Here is a 22853-nt window from a genome sequence, read left to right on the forward strand (position 1 = left end):
AAAAAAAAACTGAAAAAAATAAAAAAAGGCAAAAACTACAAAAAAAATAAAAACTAATAAAAAAACTAAAAAAGCTAAAAAACTAAAAAAACTAAAAAAAACTAAAAAAAAGGTAAAAAACTAAAAAAAACTAAAAACTAAAAAAGAAAAAAACTAAAAAAAAGGAAAAAACTGAAAAATAAAAGAGAAAAAGAAAACTAAAAAAATATGAATAAATATAGGCTATATAAAAATAAGTTGTTTGTGGGTTATGTCTGTCTGTCTGTTTGTCGAGTGACGTCGTGTTTGTCCGCATATGACTTCTGAATTATTTCACACTAATACAAAAGAAGAAAAAAACTTAAAAAGGTAAAAACTACAAAAAAAACTAAAAAGGAAAAAAACTAAAAAAGCTAAAAAACTAAAAAAAAACTAAAAAAAGGTAAAAAACTAAAAACTAAAAAAAACTGAAAAAACTAAAAAAAGGCAAAAACTAAAAAAAAACTAAAAACTAATAAAAAATTAAAAAAGCTAAAAAACTAAAAAAACTAAAAAACTAAAAAAAGGTAAAAAACAAAAAAAAACTAAAAACTAAAAAAGAAAAAACTAAAAAAAAGGAAAAAACTGAAAAATAAGAGAAAAAAAAAACTAAAAAAATATTAATAAATATAAAAAAGTAAAAAAATGGTAAAAACTACAAAAAAACTAAAAACTAATAAAAAAACTAAAAAATCTAAAAATCTAAATAAACTAAAAAAGAAAAAAAAGAAAAAAGGAAAAAAATAAAGGAGAAAAACAAAACTAAAAAACGAATGTATATACAGACCGGTACACCGGGATACAAATGACGACCGGGACACAGGGAATATAAATGACGACCGGGACACAGGGACACAACTACAATGGGGACGCCGGGGGGCACAGGGGGATATAAATGACGACCGGGACACAAGGAATATAAATGACGCCCGGGACACTCAAAGAGAAATCACAGACTGGAACACCGGGACACAAATGACGACCGGGACACAGGGAATATAAATGACGACCGGGACACAGGGACATAACTACAAAGGGGACGCCGGGGTGCACAGGGGGATATATAAATGACGATGGCGACTCAGGGAATGGTCGATTAGCAATCACCATCAACAAAGCTCAAGGGCAATCATTAGAATCATGAGGTATAGATCTGAATACGGATTGTTTTCCCATGGACCATTATATGTTGCATGTTCAAGAGTCGGTAAACCTGACAATCTATTTATATGCACAGACAATGGGACAGCAAAGAATGTTGTATATTCGCAAGTTTTACGTAGTTAAAAACATATATATATATATATATATATATATATATATATATATATATATATATATATATATATATATATATATATATATATTCACAGGTGGGACATAGGGACACAACTACAATGGCGCGTAACTAACATGGCGCGTAACGACTTACGCGCGCGGGGGGGCTTGGGGGGGCGCGAAGCGCCCCCACCAACTAGGTGTTGGGGTGGCGCGAAGCGCCACCCCAACAGCTAGTATATATATATATATATATATATATATATATATATATATATATATATATATATATATATATCACAGGTGGAACACAGGGACACAACTACAATGGCTCGTAACTAATATGGCACGTAACAACCTACGCGTGCGGGGGGGCTTGGGGGACGTGAAGTGCCCCACCAAATAGGTGTTGGGGTGGCGTGAACCGCCATCCCAATAGTTTGTAGATAGATATAAAAATAAGTTGCTTGTACAACACCTCTTAAATTTTTTTAACTGCTTGGAATTTAATCTTTCTCTAGCTGACAGTGAAACCGCTGTTTCAAAAAAGATAAAATCCCTTTTAAAGATAAAATTTTACTATAAAGTTCGTCAAGTTTTTAAGGCATTCCATCTGTCACACAAACGGCAGTTGATAAGAAAGTTGTCATCTAAGATTGTATAAAAATATTCAGTTCTTCAGTAGTTGATTTTTCTAACTGAAAATGCTAAAAATATTTTTCCACTTTTTTCTCATAGGCTCCGTTTTTTCCAGTGATAACACCATATTGGATGATTTTGAAAATATAGATGAGTCTAAAAGGATATGGGATGAAAATGGTGATTGGTATATTACTAATAATACCTACCTTCCTCTTCCTGAAGGAAAGACTGGGGTTTTGGCCTTTAATGATACAGGGCCCGAAAATATAACGCGATATTTGTGCACAAATGAAATTTTCAAAGGAAATTTTGAAATATCTTTGGAGATAGAAGCTTATTTGCAAAGTAGTATGGGTGACCCTGTGGATAGACTGACTGTTGAGGCTAAGAACAATCTGAATGGATGCTTAGAAACACTTTATTTCTTTGAAACACCAGGATTTAATTGGAAAAACCTGACGGTGGATTTGGTGGAAAATATTCCTGCCTTTGAATTTTCTGTAAGGTTTTACTCATGTTAAGGTTAGAAAAATCTTTTCCGCAAAACGCTTTTCTAAGGAAGTCAAAAGCGCAGTTCAGACCTATAATAAGCAAAAAAAGTTATTTATTACATCAGACTTAGAAATAACATATATTCGTAGCAATAAATCAATAAAAGTTAATACAGACGGAATACCCCTCCAAATTATAATTGAAAAGACATTATCAAAAATAAGTATGGGGAAGTTTTCATTTGAGCTATACTGAGACTAAGGCTTAGTTTGAACTACTATTCTATTTCACCAAAAATAAAAATAAAGTATTGCGAAACTCCTGAACATTTAGTGATTTTTTTTAATATCGAGTCAATCTAACCTCATTATTTTAAATGATCAATCATGGAAGGTATTATCAAAATGTTGCCTGGTACTATCAAAATTGCGCATGGTATTATCAAAGTGTTAGTTGGTATTACCAAAATCTTACCTAGAATTATCCAGATCCTGCCTGGTATTATCAAAATCTTGCCAAGCATCATCAAAATTCTATCAGATACTACACAACTTTTGCCTTTTTTTATTCAGTTTGTTGTCAGGTATTATCAAAATCTTACTTTTTATTATCAAAATATCGCTCGTATTTTACATGTTTTGCGTGGTATTATCAAAATCTTGCCAGTTAACATCAAAATGTTGCCATGTATTATCCGAATCTTGATTAGTTCTACGAAAATTTTGCTTGTTATTATCAAAATCATTAATGATAATGTCAGTATGATATTCTTTAAATCTGGCCTGGTACTGCCAAAATTTGGCTTGTAGTATCAACATTTTGTCAATATTGACTAAATCCCTGCCATATATTACATAGTTTGTTTCTTTAATTGTCAAAATATTACCATTCACACAAAAGTCTTAAATAGTTTTGCCAAAATATTACCAGGTAATATCAAAATCTTCTCAAACATTAAAAAATGTTGCCTGGTATTATCAAAATTGCCCATGGTATTATCAAAGTGTTAGTTGGTATTACCGAAATCTTACCTAGAATTATCCAGATCCTGCCTGGTATTATCAAAATCTTACCCAGCATCATCAAAATTCTACCAGATACTTCACAACTTTTGCCTTTTTTTAATCAGTTTGTTGTCTGGTATTATCAAAATCTTACTTTTTATTATCAAAATATCGATCGTATTTTACATGTTTTGCGTGGTATTATCAAAATCTTGCCAGTTAACATCAAAATGTTGCCATGTATTATCCGAATCTCGCCTAGTTCTACGAAAATTTTGCTTGTTATTATCAAAATCATTAATGATATTGTCAAAATCCAGTATGATATTCTTTAAATCTGGCCTGGTACTGCCAAAATTTGCCTTGTAGTATCAACATTTTGCCAATATGGACTAAATCCCTGCCATATATTACATAGTTTGTTTCTTTAATTGTCAAAATATTACCATTCACGCAAAAAGTCTTAAATAGTTTTGCCAAAATATTACCAGGTAATATCAAAATCTTCTCAAACATTAAAAAATCTTGCCTGGTATTATCAAAATTTTACCACGTATTTCCAAGGTCTTACGCGATATAGGTCTTACCTGTACTATCAAAATCATACCTGGTAAAATCAAATTCTTGTGTTGTTTTACCAAATCTTATTTGTTATTGTGAAAATGTTGCTTGATTTTATCGAATTTTGTCAGCCAGTATCAAAAACTTGCCTGATATTACAAATATCAGTCTGATATTACTACAATACTGCCTAGCATTCCCATAATCTTGACTCGTATTATCAAAACCTAGCCAAATTTTATGAGAAGCTTGTGTGTTCTCTCAAAAGCCTTTTTATCATTATCAAATTCTTATCTTATATTAACTAAATCTCTTATTAATAACTTATTATTAATAATGGATTAACCACAGTTTTTCAACTTGTTAAACCTTTTGTTTCAAGTGGTAAACTACTTTATAATATTTTAAAAGCACAATTTATAATCGTGCCGACTGTGTTAGTATGCAAAAAAGGTATGTCTTACACAAGACGTGAAAGAAGATAGTTGGGAACGCACTAACAAGCAGCTTAACTCCCTAATGGTATTGTCTAGATCAGCTTTTCTATTCCTCCCATACAATTCATTATGACCAAACACTTCTTGAAATATAGGCTATCAAAAGACGCTTTTAATGCTTGATAAACTCGGCAAACTAGTTTTGTAGAAGTTCCTAAGTCTTTACCACCTAGACCAGCTTGTCTTTCGGGTTTTAAAAGCTTATTCGTTAACTAAAGAACAATAAACAAGGGCACCGTGAAACATTACTATTAAAGATGGATAAATTATATTCCTTCTACTTTGACATTGATGATCTCGACTAATGTTTATTCAAAATGATTGGGATGGAAATCAGAGAAAAAGCAGACAATGATTTTCTGAATAACTGGTTTTCCTACATCTTTAGGCTATTCTGGTCTGCACTTTAGGCACAAAAAAGATCGTTGTTTACTACAAAATGGTTTCCAACATGAGTTATAGCGATGAGTATTTTTGCGGCACTTACTGAGTGGATAGAACCGCCAGTTTGTCCTCTTGCCCTTCCCTGAGGCTGTTGTTTGACGAACAGAATTCACCCTTAGAATGTCTCTAATGCTTTTTCAGAGTCGAAGTGGTAAACCAGGATCTTCCTTGCTTCTGTCGGACAGTTCTAGATCCTTTGCTTCAACTGAATCGTCTTTGCCGTCACTGCTGCCTGCTTGTGCATCTTTATCTTCTTTATCTTCCTCTAAAAGTTGGGTAATTTCTTTGCCGGAAACTGGACACTGGGCCTGTCACCGAAAAAATGCCCTGAACGGGCCACAGTAACAATACTAAAAACCGGTGAGATGTATGCTGTAATTGAGTAAATATGACCTAATATTGATGCAACCTCGTTATTTACATAAGGCAACTAAAAAAAAGGTATTTTTTATTTTTAAAAAAACCTTAATTGAGGCTTAAAAATTGAGCCTCGAATAATGAAAAATCAAATTACTGACTGAAAGCAAAAAAAAAGTTACATAAATACTAAAGATGGGAAAAAATTTATCCCCTCGCCTCCTCTATCTCTTTCGCCGTTGACGTCTGATACAATACAAGATTCAATACTAATGACCAACTACCTTCTTTACGATCAAAAATAAAATGTAAGAAATCACAGTTCTTTTCTATAACCCTCAGGGCAAGAGAAAAGATAGATTCAATTCTACAGGAGTAAATTTTATTCACCATGAGTATTCAAAGGTTATGGATACATGTCATACGTCTTGATGCATGCCATACGAAGTGCATTGGTGAAAAAAAAAATAATACATTGAACCCACTTGGCTCTTTACTTAAGTAGTGCTTTTGTGATGCCTATTATCCATAAGGGCTTCAAAAACTCGTAAATTTTCTTTGCAATCTGATCCAAACAATAAGTGTTCTATTGTTTGCGGCAATTGATTTTTTTATATTTGTATAAGGAATGAGAATCAATCATTGTTCTTTAAGCCAATATTTAGGATCCGCCTTCGCCCAGGTGCTTACGAACTAAATTTTGATCGGCTCAAAAAAAGCTTTTGGTTCTTTTTTAGGCTACTTCTGGAGGAGCCAAAATTTGTTTTAATCGTTTTTTCTATCCATAAGGGTCCTTGAGATTTACAGATTTAACCTTAAGGCTCATAAAAAAAATATTTGGCTCATTTTCGGGCCAAATTGTGAGTGCCCACTAGAGCGTACCCCTAAGCTAAAGCAACCTATACATTAAGGCTCTCCTCACATTACAACGAAGTTTAGAGTTTTTTGGCCCATTTTCTGTTAAAAAAAATATTTTATTTTATTTTATCTTGTTCTTTGGGGTTGAAGGAATTTAGCGAAGCAAGTTGCAAGAATTTAAAGTATTTTTGTGCATTAGAGTAATTTCGACATGGAGAGTTATGGTTTTAAGTTTCAAGTCAGTACAAAACTGTTATCGATCCGTTTTTCATCTTCATTTTCAATTAAACCATTATTTTTTTTTCATTTTTTTTTATAGGTCCTGGGTTTCCTGGACCAAAAGAGTTTCAGTTATAAACTTCAAGTCGTAAGGAAACAGTTACCCCGAATAGAAATTTGTGTGTGTTGGGGTCTTCTTAACTTAGAAACTTAGGGTTTACGTCTCAAGCAGTCGGAAATTAAGTGTTTTTTGGCCCTTTTCGGGCCTAATTTTGAGGGTCCTCTGTTTTGTTATCCATTGGGTTCCTTTATGCCAAGGCGTCAAGGATAAAAGCCTCAAGCAGATTAAAAAAAAATTATTTAGACAATGTTTGATCCCTGTTTTGCAATTGAAAACTCAGATCTTTTCTGGACCCAATATCCTATTTTTCTCTCATAATAAATGTAAGATACCCATGCCAAAGAGCACAAACAGTGAAAGTGCCCATCTATTTTAATGCACAAGGTCAAACCTTACCTACCTTTGAACAAATGTTGGTTGATGTAGAGGTACTTTCAACCCTAGAGACGTATCAGGCCTTTTGACATTACCCAGCAAAATGACTATCTCAAAATTGAGGACCAATTTCCTGGTATTGCAAGTGTATTCGGTAGCAGAAAAGGGCATGGAAGGTAGGCTTGGTACCTTCCAAATTGTTTCAGCCCTCGAAAAGGGTACTAGATCTTTCAATTTACAATTTATTTAGGCCTCTTGCCTCTTCCTATAACTTTCTTCATAATTACCAAGTGAAAAACGTTTCGCTTTTCTTGTCCCTTTGTCTGGCCTTGTTTTAAGAGGGAGATGGACAAAACTACGTGTTTCTATTTTTTTTTCTACATTGGGACTTCCTCAGCCTTAGGATAAGGGTTTTCGGCCGGTCAAATAAAAGGTTTATTGGGTTTCTTTTGTTCTTCTTTTTTAGGCAAAGGATATGGCCTGGAATAGAGTTTTGTACATTAGGTTCCTCTTGGTCAATTAACTTCAGGCTATACATTTCTAACTGACCAGCAAAATGTTTTTTGCCTATTTCTGCCCCTTCCTCCTCCCACAGCCGATTGCTTGATGTTTTTGATGGAGAGAGCAATACCTGAAAGTTTTGAGCCAAAGCACGTCCAATATTAAAAAATCCTCCTTTAACGCTATAAACCCTATTTATAAACCACGATAAATTTTTGCTTTATGAAAGACTTTTCCCCTGGAGTTTATAAAGGTATTCTATCCCTGGTTGCATACTCATTGGACCTTTTGACTATGTAAACAGATTTACTCTCTCAAGTCGTTTATCAGATATGCTGGAGATTATGGAAGGGGTAGCAAAAATCGTAAGAAGGGTGATCTAGGCCTTTCGGTCATTGTGCTCTTAAAAAGAGTACTGGCTCTGAAAAGAGCACATGAAAAGAGCCAGAACACTGTCTCTAATGATCTTGATGGTACTGCTAGTTACTTTTATTGTTGTATATCCATCGACAATTAAAGCTTACTAAGCTGTTTTGGCTACTTATTACGAGTAAATTTGTAAACTATATCTTATGATATTATAGATCAATGAAAAAACCATATAAGATGCTTAGTTGCGATATTATGTGTATGGTTTGTTGCTTGCGTATATGCATTTGTGTTTATCAACTTTTCAGTAATATAACAGCTGTCTATAAAAATAGAGTACAAGATAAAAGAATATCGTTTAATTTTAGTTATGCCTAGCAGCAAGATATGTTGACAGTCCAAGAAGAAAAGTCATATATCTTTCACGATTTAAGGCCACCCTTCTCGGTAAAGGCACTCAACCCACAGAACAACCAACAACAGAAACGCCAACAATAGGAACAGGAAGTTCTAGAACAACGTACTCCTCAGCTAAAACAACTGGTAAGTCTCCAAGATTCTATAAAAGAACAGACTGACAAGAGGTACCTTAGAAAACCAAGAGATAAATCGGATAACCAAGACCAAACATTAAAACCTCTCTGTTGTCAATAGTTGGTATACATTGCCCCTGAGGCATTGGGGGTGATGATAATTATCGATATATACTTACTAGATCTTTTTAAGTTTCTGAGAAAATTGACTATAATCAAATTTTGATTTAATCAGCTATCATATAGTTTACAGGGTTATGGGTAGCAAAAATAGCCACTTGAGTGGGAACAGCTATACCTCAAAATTATAGCTCCTCTTCCCCCTTATGTTAAACAAAAGTTTTAAATTAAAACCTTAGCCAATTTCCGATGTGTTGCAGATACACCCTTTCTATGGCACTTGGTATTTACCTAGTGACATATAGCGAGAGCAAATTCTGTCGGTCTGTCTGTCTGTCAGTCTGTCCCGGTTTTGCTAGTTTGCGCCCTTCCAGATAAGCTAGAACGATGAAATTTGCCAAGGGTATCAGGGATCAGACCAAATTAAATTAAAAATAGTGGTTTTCCAGATTCGACCATCTTGGGGGAAGTGGGGGGACGGCTAATTCGGAAAGATTGGAAAAAATGAGGTATTTTAACTAACGAACGGGAGATTGGATCTTAATGAAACTTGATATTTGGAAGTATAACATGTAGCAGAGCTCTTATTATAAAGTCCGACCGGATCCAGTAACATTGGTGGCAGTTGGAGGGGGAAACCTAAAATCTTGGAAAACGCTTAGAGTGGAGGGATCGGGATGAAACTTGGTGGGAAAAATAAGCACGCGTCCTAGCTACGGAATTGACATAACTGGAATGGATCTGCTCTCTTTCGGGGAGTTGGGGGGAGTGCTAATTCTGAAAAATTAAAAAGAATGAGGTATTTTTAACTTAAAAAGGAGTGATTGGATCTTAATGAACTTTGATAATTAGAAGGATCTCTTAATTCAGATCTCTTATCTGAAGTCCCAACCGGATACAGTGTCATTGGGGGAGTTTGGGGGGGGCGTTGAAATGTTGGAAAGCGCTTAGAGTGAAGAGATCAGGATGAAACTTAGAGGGAAGAATAAGTATATGTCCTAAATACGTAATTTACATAACCGCACCAGATCAACTCTATTTGGGGAGCTGGGGGGGAACCTGATTCGGTAATTTGGAAAAAAAATAAATAGGTATTTTGAACTTACGAACTTGTAATAGGGTCCTACTGAAATTTAGCATTTAGAAGGGCCTGGTATCTTAGAGCTCTGAATTTAAATCTTGATTGGATCTAGTGACGTTCGGGAGAGTTGGAGGAGGAAACCAGAAATCTTAGAAAACACTTAAAGTGGAGAGATCGTGGTGATGCTTGGTGGGAAGAATAACCACAAGTTCTAGATGCGTAATTGCCATAACCAGACCGTATTGGCTCTTTTTGGGGGATTTATGGGGGGGGGGGTAATTTGGAAAAATTAGAAGAAATGAGGTATTTGTAACTTACGAACGAGTGATCAGATCTTAATGATATTTGATATTTAAAAGGATCTTGTGCTTTAGAGCTCTTATTTTAAATCCCAACCAGATCCACTACCATCAGGGTGAGTTGGAGTGGGAAACCGAAAATCTTGTAACACGTGGAAATTTAGGTATCTTTTCTTAGGAATGGGTGATCGGATCTTAATGAAACTTGATATATAGACTTATCTTTGTCTCAGATGCTCCATTTTCAATTTGAATTGGATCCAGGAACATTTGGGGCTGGAAAGGGGAAATAGAGATCTTGGAAACCAGAAATCTTGGAAAACGCTTAGATTGGAGAACGGGATGAAACTTCATGGGCAAGAATAAGCAAAAGTTCAAGATACTTGATTGATATAATTGGACCAGACCCGTTCTCTTTTGGGAGTTTGGTGGAATTCCAGTGCTTTGGCGAGTTCAGTACTTTTGGACGTGCTAGGATGATGAAAATTGTTAGGCGTGTCAGGAACCTGCAAAAATTGACTTGATTACTGTCGATTCGACTATCTGGGGGGCTAGAGGGAGACGAAAAATTGAAAAAATAAAGTATATTTTAACTTAAGAATGGGTGATTGGATATTAATGAAATTTGGTATTTAGAAGAACCTCGTGACGCAGAGCTTTTATTTAAAAATTTGACCGTATCTTGTGAAATCTCGGGGAGTTTGAGGAGGAAACAGGAAATCTTGGAATACGCTTAGAGTGGAGAAGTCAAGATGAAACTTGGTGGGAAGAACATGTACAAGTCCTACATACATGATTGAAATAATTAGACTGGATCTGCTCTCTTTCGGGGAGTTTGGGGGGGGGATGTTAATTAGGAAAAATGAGAAAAATTGAAGTATTTTTAAAATACAAACGGGTGACCAGATCATAATGAAATTTAATATTTAGAAGGACCTCATGTGTCAAACCTCTTATTTTAAATTCCAACTAGATCTGTTGACATTGAGGGAAGGTAGAGGGGGACACCTGAAGCGAAACGCTTAGAGTGGAAAGATTGGGATTAAATTTGGTGGGGGGAGTAAGCAAATGTCGTAGATACGAGATTGACACAACCGGACTGGATCTGCTCTCTCTGGGGGAGTTAAGAGGTTCCAGTGTTTTGGTGAGTCCGGTACTTCTGGACGTGCTGGGGCAATGAAAATTGGTAGGTGTGTCAGGGACCTGCGCAAATTGACTTGATAAGGTTGTTTTTCCCGATTCGACCATCTTGGGCGTTGAAGGGAGAGGAAAAATCAAAATAAATGAGGTGTTTTTAACTTACGAGTGGGTGATTGGATCTTAATGATTTTTAACATTTAGAAGGACTTCGTGTCTCAGAGGTCTCATTTTAAATCCCAACAGGAATTAAGCCGCTGATTTTCCCTTTAAATTAATCTATTCATTCTTAGAATTTCGCTAGAGCTCTTGCCATATGAACTCTTGGCTCTTGGCTCTTTCAACCTTGTTTCAAGTGCCATATGACCTCTTAGCTCTTGTTTATATCGTACGCCAGATAAACCGTAGGTTAATGAATTAACCCTAGGTTTTTGTTGTACTCGTACGACATAGAATCTTTTGATTTACCTCACTACTTGTACAAAAATATGTTCTAATTCCCGCGGGGTTCTATAGTGCAAAGTGTTTGAGTGAATCATCAACCTGACGCTCTTGGTCACACCTGCCCAACACAAAATTTGAAGTTCTTTGCCCGTTCTTCATTCTTCAGCCCATTCTGAGAACTTCTTCTCCATTTCCCTCTGACAGCCTAGATGCACTAACTTTCTTTTGAATTAGTTTTACATTCTCTCCTTAGTCAAGATTTAGCATTTATACGCCCCTCCCCACTCCTATGATCCTTGATAATTTCAACTTTACCGCCAAAGTCGTTATCGAGATTTTATAGAGAGGTTATACTCCGTTGTTGTAAATTATGCCATGGCACATATAAAGGTCTTATGGAACGGGTGGTTATATGAACTTTGGAGGGGCCTCAAACGATTAAAAATTGAGAGCTCTGGTTCCCTTTTTAAGAGTCAAAAGGGGCAACTAGAAAGAGTCAAAACTGGAAGGGGGCAACTGGACCCACCCTACGTCCTCTTTTCCCCAAATGTATCCGTTCAGATTCCTGAGATATTACTTTTTTTTAAATAGACCAAAGATTGTGTAACAAAAACTCTGGAGCATAACCACAGAAATTGTGGTGGCAGTTTTTTTAAGTTATGCCCCAGGGGCATATGATGTATTTATGGAAATGTTGGTCGCATAAAGTTCGAAGGGAAATCATTATTTTTGCTTTACATGTCGCAAAGGACATGTTTTCTCATAAATCGGTTGAAAAATTGACATGAATTGATCAAAAGCTATAGAAGAATTACGTGAAATGTCAAGGAAAGAGTCCCATTTCATGCAACTCAACCCCATGGCAAAGTTATTCAAATTCTGCGGTTTCAATTCACTTTTCAGTATTTTCTTTTACTGGATACGTCCATTTCTGAGACGCATCATATGAGCAATTAACGGGAGAGTATCCGAGCCTGGATATATGATTGCATCAGAACAGCTTTGACTCAAATAACTATGTCCAAAGCAGGGCTTCCACTTCAAAATTGTCAAAAACATATTATCATAGCCAAAAAACATGAGAAAATATAATAACGTTGAAACTTGCAAAACATGAGATTTTGCATGAGAATTTTCTTTTATTTATATTTTGAATTCAGTGTTCAAACGAAACCCAAATTTGGCAGCAGATTTCTATTTAAACTCAGCTTTCAACTAATAGGCACGTATTCTGCACTCCTAGTAGTGTCTGGTTTTTACTCACTGGGGTTTGGCACTGGTTCGATGTTGCACCTACAAGGGAGATTCTTGGTCTCATCTATTTACCACATCCCGCTTACTTCTTACTAGAACCTGGCTCCCGAACAAGTTTTGGGGAGTCTACAATGATAAGGAAAAACTAGCCATTAATGAGCCGAAAAATAGGTTAAGGAAATCGCCAGCGAATAAAAAAAAACTATATCAAACAGTTTGTGGTAATGAACTGTAGTAAGGAGTGACCCAGCTCAATAGTAGCCAGAACTCTAAAAAATGGAATTTTGATACCAATAGCTACATCAAAAGAATTGCATTTTAATGCTGATTTTAAATATATAAGTTACATGAAGTTTAATCTTACCTATTAAAAGTTACGAGCCTGAAAAAATTTGCCTTATTTTAGAAAATAGGGGGAATAGAATTTTGTATATGACATGTATATGACTTGTAATATGACTAGGAAGTCATAGAATCTTCACAAAAATCATACCATCAGATTCAGCTTATCAGAAAACCCTGTTGCAGAAGTTTCAAGCGCATATCTAGAAAAATTTGGAATTTCGTACTTTTTGCCAGAAGGGAGATCCCGATGCGTGTTTATTTGTTGTTGTTTTTTCCTCAGGGGTGATCGTATCAACCCAGTGGTCCTAGAATCTTGCGAGAAGACTCATTCTAACGAAAATGAAAAGTTCTAGTACCCTTTTTAAGTGACCAAAAAACTGGAGGGCACCTAGGCCACCTCCCACGCTAATTATTTTCTCAAAGTCAACGGATAAAAATTCTGATATAGCCATTTCATTCAGCGTAGTCGAAAAACCTTGTAACTATGTCTCTGGGGACGACTTACTCCCCCACAATCCCCGTGGGAGGGGCTACAAGTTACAAACTTTGACCAGTGCTTACTTATAGTAATGTTTATTGGGCAGTGTAGATACGTTTTCAGGGGGATTTTTTTTGGTTGGGGGAGGGGTTGACAAGAGGGGGATATATTGGGGGAACTTTCCATCGAGTAATTTTTCATTGGGGAAGACAATTTCCATGAAGGGAGCGCAGGATTTTCTAGCATTATTAAAAAAAAAACAATGAAAAAATAAATAGGAAAAGTTTTTTCAACAAGAATTAACGAGCAGCATTAAAACTTTAAAAGAGCAGAAATTATTATAAATATGAGGGGCACATCTCCTCCAAATATCTCGCTCTTTACGCTAAAGTATTTTTAGTAATTTGAACTATTTATTCTACGGCTTTTATGATTCAGGGGTCATTCTTAATGAATTGGGACAATATTTAATCTTTAGTGTAAAGAGCGAGGTACTGACGAGGAGTTGGACCCCTCATATATTCAATAATAACCTAGAGATTACAAAAGTTTGTTACGTAAGCTAATTTATTAAGTTACGTTTATCTTTTACTAATATAAACATTCGTAAAAAACTAAATGTTTTAGTTGCCTTTTTAAGTAACCAAAAAATCGCAGGGCAACTAGGCTTCCTCCGCCGTTCCTTTTTTTCTCAAAATCATTCAATCAAAACTATGAGAAAGCCATTTAGTCAAAAAATGATCAACTTGCAAATTTCGTTTTAATCATTCCTATGCAGAGAGCCAAAATCAAAACATGCATTGATTCAAAAACGTTCAGAAAGTAAATAAATAAAAAAAACAAGTTTTTTGTAGCTGAAAGAAAGGAGTGACATTAAAACTTAAAACGAACAGAAATTACTTCGTATTTGAAAGGGACTGCTTCCTCATCAATGCCCCTCTCTTTACGCTAAAGTTTTTTACTGTTTTAAAAAGCAGAGTTGAGAGAAAGAGTCAAAGTTTAGCGTAGAGAGCGCGGCGTTGATGAGGAAGCAGCCCCTTTCATATACGAATTAATTTCTGTTCGTTTTAAGTTTAATGTCACTCCTTACTTTCAGCTAAAAAGAAACTTGGGTAAAATTCTAGTCCATTGACTTCTTGCTATCTTGGAAAGTTGTTGGGCTAGAGAATTGAAACTTTCAGGGATGTGTCTACAGGCTAAAGTGTACCCCGTGAAGTTATTTTGAGATCCCTTACTATACCCCTTCCCTCCTCCTCTATGTAATGCAGATATTTGTGCATTACAGCTTATATTCTGGTCAAATTTGATCCTATATTACTATTAAAAGTGTAAATCCTTCCTTACTATAGAAAAATTCAACTTTTCACTGTTTTTTAAGCTATTATATTCCATAATTAGTTCACCAGTATTGAAAAACAATTATTACCTTTTATGGTATAGTTCAAAATTGAATGTAGGTATTTAAACATACCCCCTGTTTGAATTGTCTTATCTTTAAATGGCTTTTCACAGGGGTAACACTGATAAGACATTGAACTTTTAAGGGGTTTCTCACTCAAAATTATGATTCGTTGCTACAATTGGGTAAGGTTTATGTTATATGTGTGTCAATAACATTTATTTTGTAAATCATAACGGCATAGAGAAAGTCAATTTCTTCAAGAAGGTCCAATAATGATTCTTAGAAACCTGAAGAGAGGCGAAACAGAAATTTAGTGGGAAAAATAAGCACAAGTCCTAAATACGTGATTGACATAACCGTAACAGATACGCTCTCTTTGGGGGAGTTTTTTTGGAGGGGGGGTTAATTTGAAAAAAATAGAAAGATGTATTTGTAACTTACGAATGGGTGATCAGATCTTAATGAAGTTTGATATTTAGAAGGATCTTGTGCTTCAGAGCTCTTATTTTAAATCCCAACCAGATCCAGTGACATTGAGGGGAGTTGGATGGGGAAACCGGAAATCTTGGAAGACATGAAAATTGAGGTATCTTTATCTTGCAAATGGGTGGTTGGATCTTAATGAAACTTGATATATAGAAAGATCTTATGTCTGAGATGCTTAATATAGATGCTTTTACAGAAATTACTCTGTATATGAAAGGGGTTTTTCCTCCTCAACTCCCCGCTTTTTACGCTAAAGTTTGACACTTTCTGTTAACTTTACTTTTTAAAACAGTAAAAAACTGTAGTGTAAAGAGCGGGGTTTTGAGTAGGAAAAGGCCCTGTCATATACGGAGTAATTTCTGTTCATTTTAAGTTTTAATGCTGCTCCTTACTTTCAGTTAAAAACAATTGTTTTCTTTTATTTAATTTATACCATAGTTTTATAAATATATATTTAAAATTATCAAAATAAACCAAAAATAAGCCCTTAATAAACATTAATTACAACACAACTATCCAGAAAATAAGTTTTACAAAGGAAAGTAAAGAACCATATTAAACTTAAGGCAAGCTTCAACCGTTTCTATAATATTTAAAGCTCAATGTTTTGTGAGAAACCAGGAAAGGAAAGTATATAATTAATGAAAAAAATCAAATGGTTGAGAAAATGAGAATTTTGTCAGCCAGTAGCAAAATATGAAGACGAAAATCAAGCAAATATTTCGACAAGGACCTCTGAATAATGGAAGTGTTTTCAAACAAAATAAAGTGGTGAGGGTTATTGTGCACGTGTTGGGCCAAGGCAGAATCAAAATTCTCGGGCCTTTGGTGCAAACTATGACTTCGTTGATTGAATATTTGTGTTTCAACAATCCCTTCTCCCAATTAATGACGTTTTACCAATATAGAAGATTTAGAAATGTTTCACACCCCTTAAGATTTGAAAACTGGTATTTTTCACATTTCTAAATCTCTTCCATAGGGTGGTATCCAGGAAATTTCCAAGGGGGAAGGGTATTAAAGATTTTTTGAGGAATCTTTATCAAACAAAAACTATGAAACGCATGAAAGACTTGTTTATATTCGTTTCGTTACGTTTTTACGAGTCGAAGAAAGGTTTCGGACGGGGGATACATACCCTTTAGCCCTCCTGGATACGGCTTGTTTTTTCCTAGCCTATTTGAATTTAAGGGGAAAAAATTGTATTAATTTTCTCACAACCTCCCACATATTTACATTCTCGTTAAAACAAACAGTCTTCGCAATATTTGAACTCCACATTAATTACTCGTTTAAATACCGGATGACACATGGAAAAGTAATTACGAGTGACATAACAATTCCCCCGGAAGCCGGAAAAGCTTTCCGGGATCTGAAAGGAGCTTTTGATGAAGTTATAAGGTATTTTAGCATTCTTATTTTTAATATATTTGTGAGAAATTTTTGAAAAATCTAACGTTACTTCTTTGTTTTCACTTGAATAATCCGTTTTTATGAAACTTGATATTAACCAAGTGACATATAGCGATCACAAATTCTGTTGTTTCGTCGATCGTGCTCAATAATGATTCTTACAAACCTGAAGAAAGGCGAAACAGAAATCTGAGACCAGTGGTGTCAATTACGGGAGGGACAAGGGAGCCACCCCATACTCCCCCTGTAGATTTTTTATGTATTTTCATTGAAAATGCCTTTATTTGTGTTTTCTTTGAAAAAGAACGACAAATTCCCCCCCCCCCTGTATATTTTCAAAACACATTTTACACCTCCTAAATTGTGTTATTTGACACTGTCTTAGATGGGATCTCTCAACTCAACAAACACAAAGAAGACTTATGAACAACTATGCAGCATCTGCATCTATTGCATAATGCAGAAGTTAGAAACTACCCAGATTAATAAGGTCGACGTAGGCTGGCTGATTCACAAGTATTAATTATTTCAAGATGTATTGTCTCTTCAAGACAACTTGGAAGACTATTGATTTTTTTCATTGCCTTTGTCTCCCTCCCTTTATTCATTGACTACCCCGATGTTACCCCATATTTTGTTTATTATTACCCCGAAATTATGGGGGATAAATAGATAACGACCATATCAATGTCTATCTCATCGTCTATTATTTTGTCTACCATCGCTATAGTTTCTTTGATAGAAGCACATTTCTTGGAATCCATCTGCGAAACAGAAGTTATCGCCTGCTACAAAGCACGTGGAAAATTTTTAGGTCTGCGAAACTCCCCAATATACCAGTTGGGAACACGAAAACGTTATGTACACCTCCTTTCTCCTGTCATTACGCTCGAATCAATTGGCGCCCTTGGTCAAGTGCCGCCCCCCAAGATTTTTCTCTAGATCCACCCCTGTGCAGGACCTATTAGATATATCACTGCTTTTGCTATAGCCACTACTTCTGCTTGAAACAATTAGTCTAAATAAGCTAACTATATCCTTATAGGAAATTGCAAAAGCAGCTTCCACTTTATTATCTACTTTGGATGCATCTATGGATCTATCTACACTGTCCAAATAATACCATTCGTTTGTCATCTTAAATTACTGATCATAATCTAAATTATCCCACTTTTCAAATTCAGTATTGCAATGGTAAAGAATGGATTCCCAATGAGCAATAGGTAGCCTACATATTAGGTATCCTTAGCATTGTTGTCAACTGGCATTCCATTTGAAGCTGTTCCGTTATCTTCTTCATCCTCACTATACCTTTTTTTATTTCCTTTCAAACTCTTATCTTCCCTCTTTAAGCGTTTCTGATTTAACTGGATTCGACAGGTCACCTTTGCATGTGTTTAGTAAAAACTTTAATGATGCTATGTCTCCCCCGCTGCCTAGCTTTCTAATTCCACTTTCTGTTTCAAAAAAAAATCTGCAGAGTTGTTTTTCTAGTTCCAAAAGCTGTCTTTTAAGCAGTATATTGAATGGTTTCTAGCTCCTCTAACGGTGACTTAAACGCCGCCTTATAGATTGTTCCTCCGTATTCCAATTTTATACTTATATATTTTGCGTAAAATTCCATCAAACAATTTGTTCACCATTTAAAAAAAGGAAAAGACAAGAGTACTTTTTTCATCACCTGATTACAATTGCTTTTGTTTTCTGGACCAAAAACTTCACACAATTTTCATTGGTCCATGTTTCAAATAACTTTATTTTCATCTGGACCGCTTGTTGCCCCTCCTCAGAGCTATCACATACTATCCAAATTCCACGATCATCACCAACAATTCCAGTTCTGAACTATTCGGTATCCACCCGTAGGCCTATATCAAATTCGCTTATATTTTGATATTCTGGCATCAATAGAGAACCTCGTAGAACGCCATGTTTCCTCAATACCTTTCTTTACGAATATGCTTTATCTACTTTAATCTTTTCTTCCTCCCTTATATCATTTTGAGCCATTCTAAATAAAAAGATTCCAAAATTTTCAAATGTTGAAGGCATAAATTAAGTATTTTGGGTTTTATGATTTCCGCGGAATATGTTTTGTTCAATTGGATGGGGTATAGACAGAGGCAATTGTACAAACAGAGAGAAAACTTTTGTAAATAAGTTATGAAGGGAACTTATAGCACTCAGAAGAGGCCTAAATTTCATTATCTCTGACTGGTTTATGGCTTATTTGAAATACACAAAGGAAAAGTTTTGCCGCTTTGAATTGTTATAAAATATTTCTTCGACCGCTTTACCCTTTTGGGGTAGTTCGAAAAATAAACTTAATGAGAACAATTGATCTTAGAAAAAATTGATCTTACCGTTTCTTAGGTTCAAGATTTGTCATTTTTAATAATTTGAAAAAAAAAAAAAACACTTCATGAGTAAGTACAAAGGGCCATAAGAACCATCATAGGGAAGAAATTACTAAGGAAAAGATTATTTTTCCCCTAACTAAACAGATTTTTCTTATAAACGCCGTTCCTGTGAGCTTATCAAAACATTTTTTCTAAATAAAATACAAAAATAACCATTTTATAAAATGAGGGATTAAGATTTAGATATTCAAATACGTCTACAGGGTGACTTCAGTCCTCTAGACCACCAAAAATTACGCTGATTTTCAATCCGGTTTTAATTAATCTTATGATCAATAAACCAATACACTAGTTCAAAAATTTTTATCAAAGGACTATTGTTCATATCTGCAGAAAAACAATAAATATTGCTGAATATTATAATTTTGGCGTCATTCCAAGCTTCGACATTCCACAGTTTTTGCTCTTAAATAGAAAAGCTGAAAAATATACACGATTTTCGTTCCGAATAATAAAACCCTATTTCAATGAAAAACAAGCTGGAAGACTAAAATACTTTTTTCAACAAAAGAAATATTTCAAAGAAAAGTAGACCCATCTTAAAACCTAAAATGAGCTAAAAAAAAGTCACATGATACATCAAACATAAAACGAATGTAAATTGCTATAACTGAATTAAGAGACGCTTTAAACAAGCAGGAGTGAAAATGATCAATCACTTCAATCATTACTATTGCAAATACTGATATTTATAAATACCCAGAATCAAGAACGAAAAAAAACTAAATGAAATTAAAAGCAAACTAGTCAGAAGATCACTATAAAAGTAATATTTTTGCTACTGATGGTACTAGACAGTATTATTTGTCATGGCTGAAGTGCGGTGTTATTTTCTCCTGGTTTAGTGTAAAATTTAAATCTAGTCAGATGCAAAAATACCCACCACTAGACAATTATTGCTTATGTTATCCCAAAGCAATTGCCAGCTAAAGTGTCAGCGGTACAAAGGACCTGTTGTCTTTTGTTTGATTTAAGAGGCTCTTTGATGGATATGAAAATCAAAATAATGAAAGGATGAATTGATGAAAGAAAATTGTTCAATTGATTACTATACAATCATTTTTTTTCAATTCTTAAGACGAAACATTTTTTACAGAGCCTGACATTGGAACTTCGCCAAGTTACAACCACTGTATAGACGGATGGAGCCTAGTTTGCAGCAGCGAAAGTGACTGTAGCTGTTTTCGATACTTAGTTAGTTATTCACCTTTTGATGTTGCTGTAGAATTTTGTGATGCTCTCGGGGGAATCCTCCCATCCTTCCATTCAGAAGACAAAAACAATTTTATCTATGTGTTTCAAGACGACTTAAGCCGTGGTGCTTGGATTGGCCTTAAGAGGAAAAACATCACGTTTGAATGGATGGACGGAAGCATGTTAGACTTCACAAGCTGGAATGATGGCTCACCTTCATACAACACCCCTAACAAGGATTGTGTTCATTTTGTTGGGTTTGAAGATGAAGGATTTACAACACAATTCAGATGGCAAGACAGTCCATGTTCTGAGCTGCGTCCAATATTATGCGAGATGCCAATTTTAATGGCATCATTACACAATCACTAACCTTCACAAAAATTCAAGATAGAACAGACACTCTTGAAAAAAACTGCAACCTCTATGGATTTTATTTCTGAACATTTCCATAAGATTATACCATAAAAATGAAAAGAATAAAACTATGTTGTTAAGTTCAGTACTTTCAGTGTGTTTATCAGAATATTGTTCAGTTTCAAGCAAATATCGGTATTGCAAATTATGAATAAATTTGGTTTAATTTAAAATCCCTGATCTCTGAACATCTTTCCACCTAGACTTAAATATGTTATATTAAATTTATTCTCCTTTTCTAGTTTAGTCTTATAATACAAGTCAAGTAAAAGCGAATGAACTACAACTTACAACCCAGCAACCCACATTGAAATCCACAAGAGCAAAATAGGGTTTTACGGTAAATTGCCCGTATCAATTTTCTAATTTCTTTGGCGTTTAAAATCGTTTCAAATTCACTTTTTGCATACTCATATGGATTTTATTTTTGCAATTTATCATTTTTCCTTTTTATTGAGACTAATTTCCAGTATAAGATATGAAAAAATTTCAGAAAAATGATTTTCGAATAATTAAAAATAGATAACGTACTTAGACCCAACTCTACTTGAGATTCCCAAGGCGGATAGTGATTATTTCAAATTCCATTGGGAGAGATTCCTAAGGTGGATAGAGTCAGTATTTTCAAATTCCATTTGGGGAGAAGGGAATGTTTGAGTTTAATTAGACTTATACCAGGACATTAAACATAACATGAAGTAATAATCAAGCTGTTTATGTCAAGATTTCACCAAGGTATTTTAACATTATTTCAGAGTAATTGCCTGTTTTCTAGGGGTCAATGATCGTGATCTCAGCCTTGAATTGTCTTTGAAATTAGAAAAGAAAAATGCTTAGACTCTACGGTGCATTCCCAGCATCAAGGAGAACTAAATACAGCTAGGCTATAGTTTAAATTTCAAAAATTCAAGTATGTGAAAATTCTAACTAGTACCTCTTTTAACTTAACTTCGAGATTTTTCAAGTAGTTCCAAAGGATATTACTGTCTATAAGAGGTAACAATTGAATAAAAAAAAATGAACATATGATACACCTGATTTCAGACTATCGATAAGAAAGCTGTAGCTTTGTTTCAAAGCTAAAGAATCAAATTACTTTCTTTTGATTCTCCTTTGTGACCTAACTTTTAGTTATTAAACCACACCATGAATATTAAAGAATAGCGAAAATATCTTTACTAATAAAGATTTTTGGGACACATCAGTTACACACCTTTCTTTTTTACTCCGCCTCCCTTGATATTTATGCTATGATAGCAACTGAAAGTACTGCTAGGACACAAAGGTAAACTTCCGTTTTTCACACGATGTTATGTGTCCGGCTTTTAAGCCAAATTATCACAACTTTTTAATATTTATGCTGTGTCTCCAATTCTTGACCATAACTAAATCATACAAACCATTATTTTTAGACAAGAACAGTTAAAAATAGTCAAGGGAAACAAAAAAACTGGCAAGGACAACTCAAATCAAAAAACGAAAAGTAAAACTGAACGTGGAATAGTGTCATCCACAATCATTGTATCTAAAAGAAATATTATTTTGAAACGGTTATCTGATTTAATTCACAAGTGAAGTCATAGAAAATAGATATATTAAAAATAATAATACAATAAGTGCGGTTTCTCACTCTTCTGAATTAAATTTGGCAAAAAGTTATATTTCTTTGCTGTATGTACCTGGTCTAGGTGAAAAACTGAAACGGGTTTTACGCAAATACAATATTGATACATGCTTTCAGTCAATTAGACCATTAAGTAGTTTTTAAACATATGGAACGATTTGAATAGTGGTAATTTGGGTAGTAGTGCATATAGCATTCTTTGCTCGTGTTGAAAGTTTTACATTGGCAAAATCACCAACAGTTAGTTGAGCAATCTATGGAGCATCTTATCTCAATAAATAAAGCTCTAAAATTTAACAAACCTCCTAAAATTTCTTTTTTCAACACCGACAGAAAAAAACTTTCTATCACCCTGAGTATTGTGTACATTTCAACGATGACATGGCCAATGCTAACGATAGAGGATTTATACACTGGGTTAGGGAGGCAATTGAAATAAAGAAAAAAATATACTCCTGCTAATGTTTCAG

The 22853-nt window shown here is 34.6% G+C and overlaps 1 protein-coding gene across 1 annotated transcript; it reads left to right on the forward strand.

Annotated features, from left to right (window-relative positions):
• The first annotated feature begins 1908 nt into the window (after nt 1-1908).
• Nucleotides 1909-20955, forward strand: LOC136035101 (uncharacterized). The gene is made up of 3 exons (XM_065716684.1): nt 1909-2438; nt 8105-8279; nt 20245-20955. Exons 1-3 carry the CDS (start codon nt 2001-2003, stop codon nt 20712-20714), a joined length of 1083 nt encoding a protein of 360 aa, XP_065572756.1. The 5' UTR covers nt 1909-2000; the 3' UTR covers nt 20715-20955.
• The last annotated feature ends 1898 nt before the right edge of the window (nt 20956-22853 follow it).

The sequence above is a fragment of the Artemia franciscana genome, chromosome 13, assembly GCF_032884065.1.
Source record: "Artemia franciscana chromosome 13, ASM3288406v1, whole genome shotgun sequence".
Classification (NCBI taxonomy): Eukaryota; Metazoa; Arthropoda; class Branchiopoda; order Anostraca; family Artemiidae; genus Artemia; species Artemia franciscana.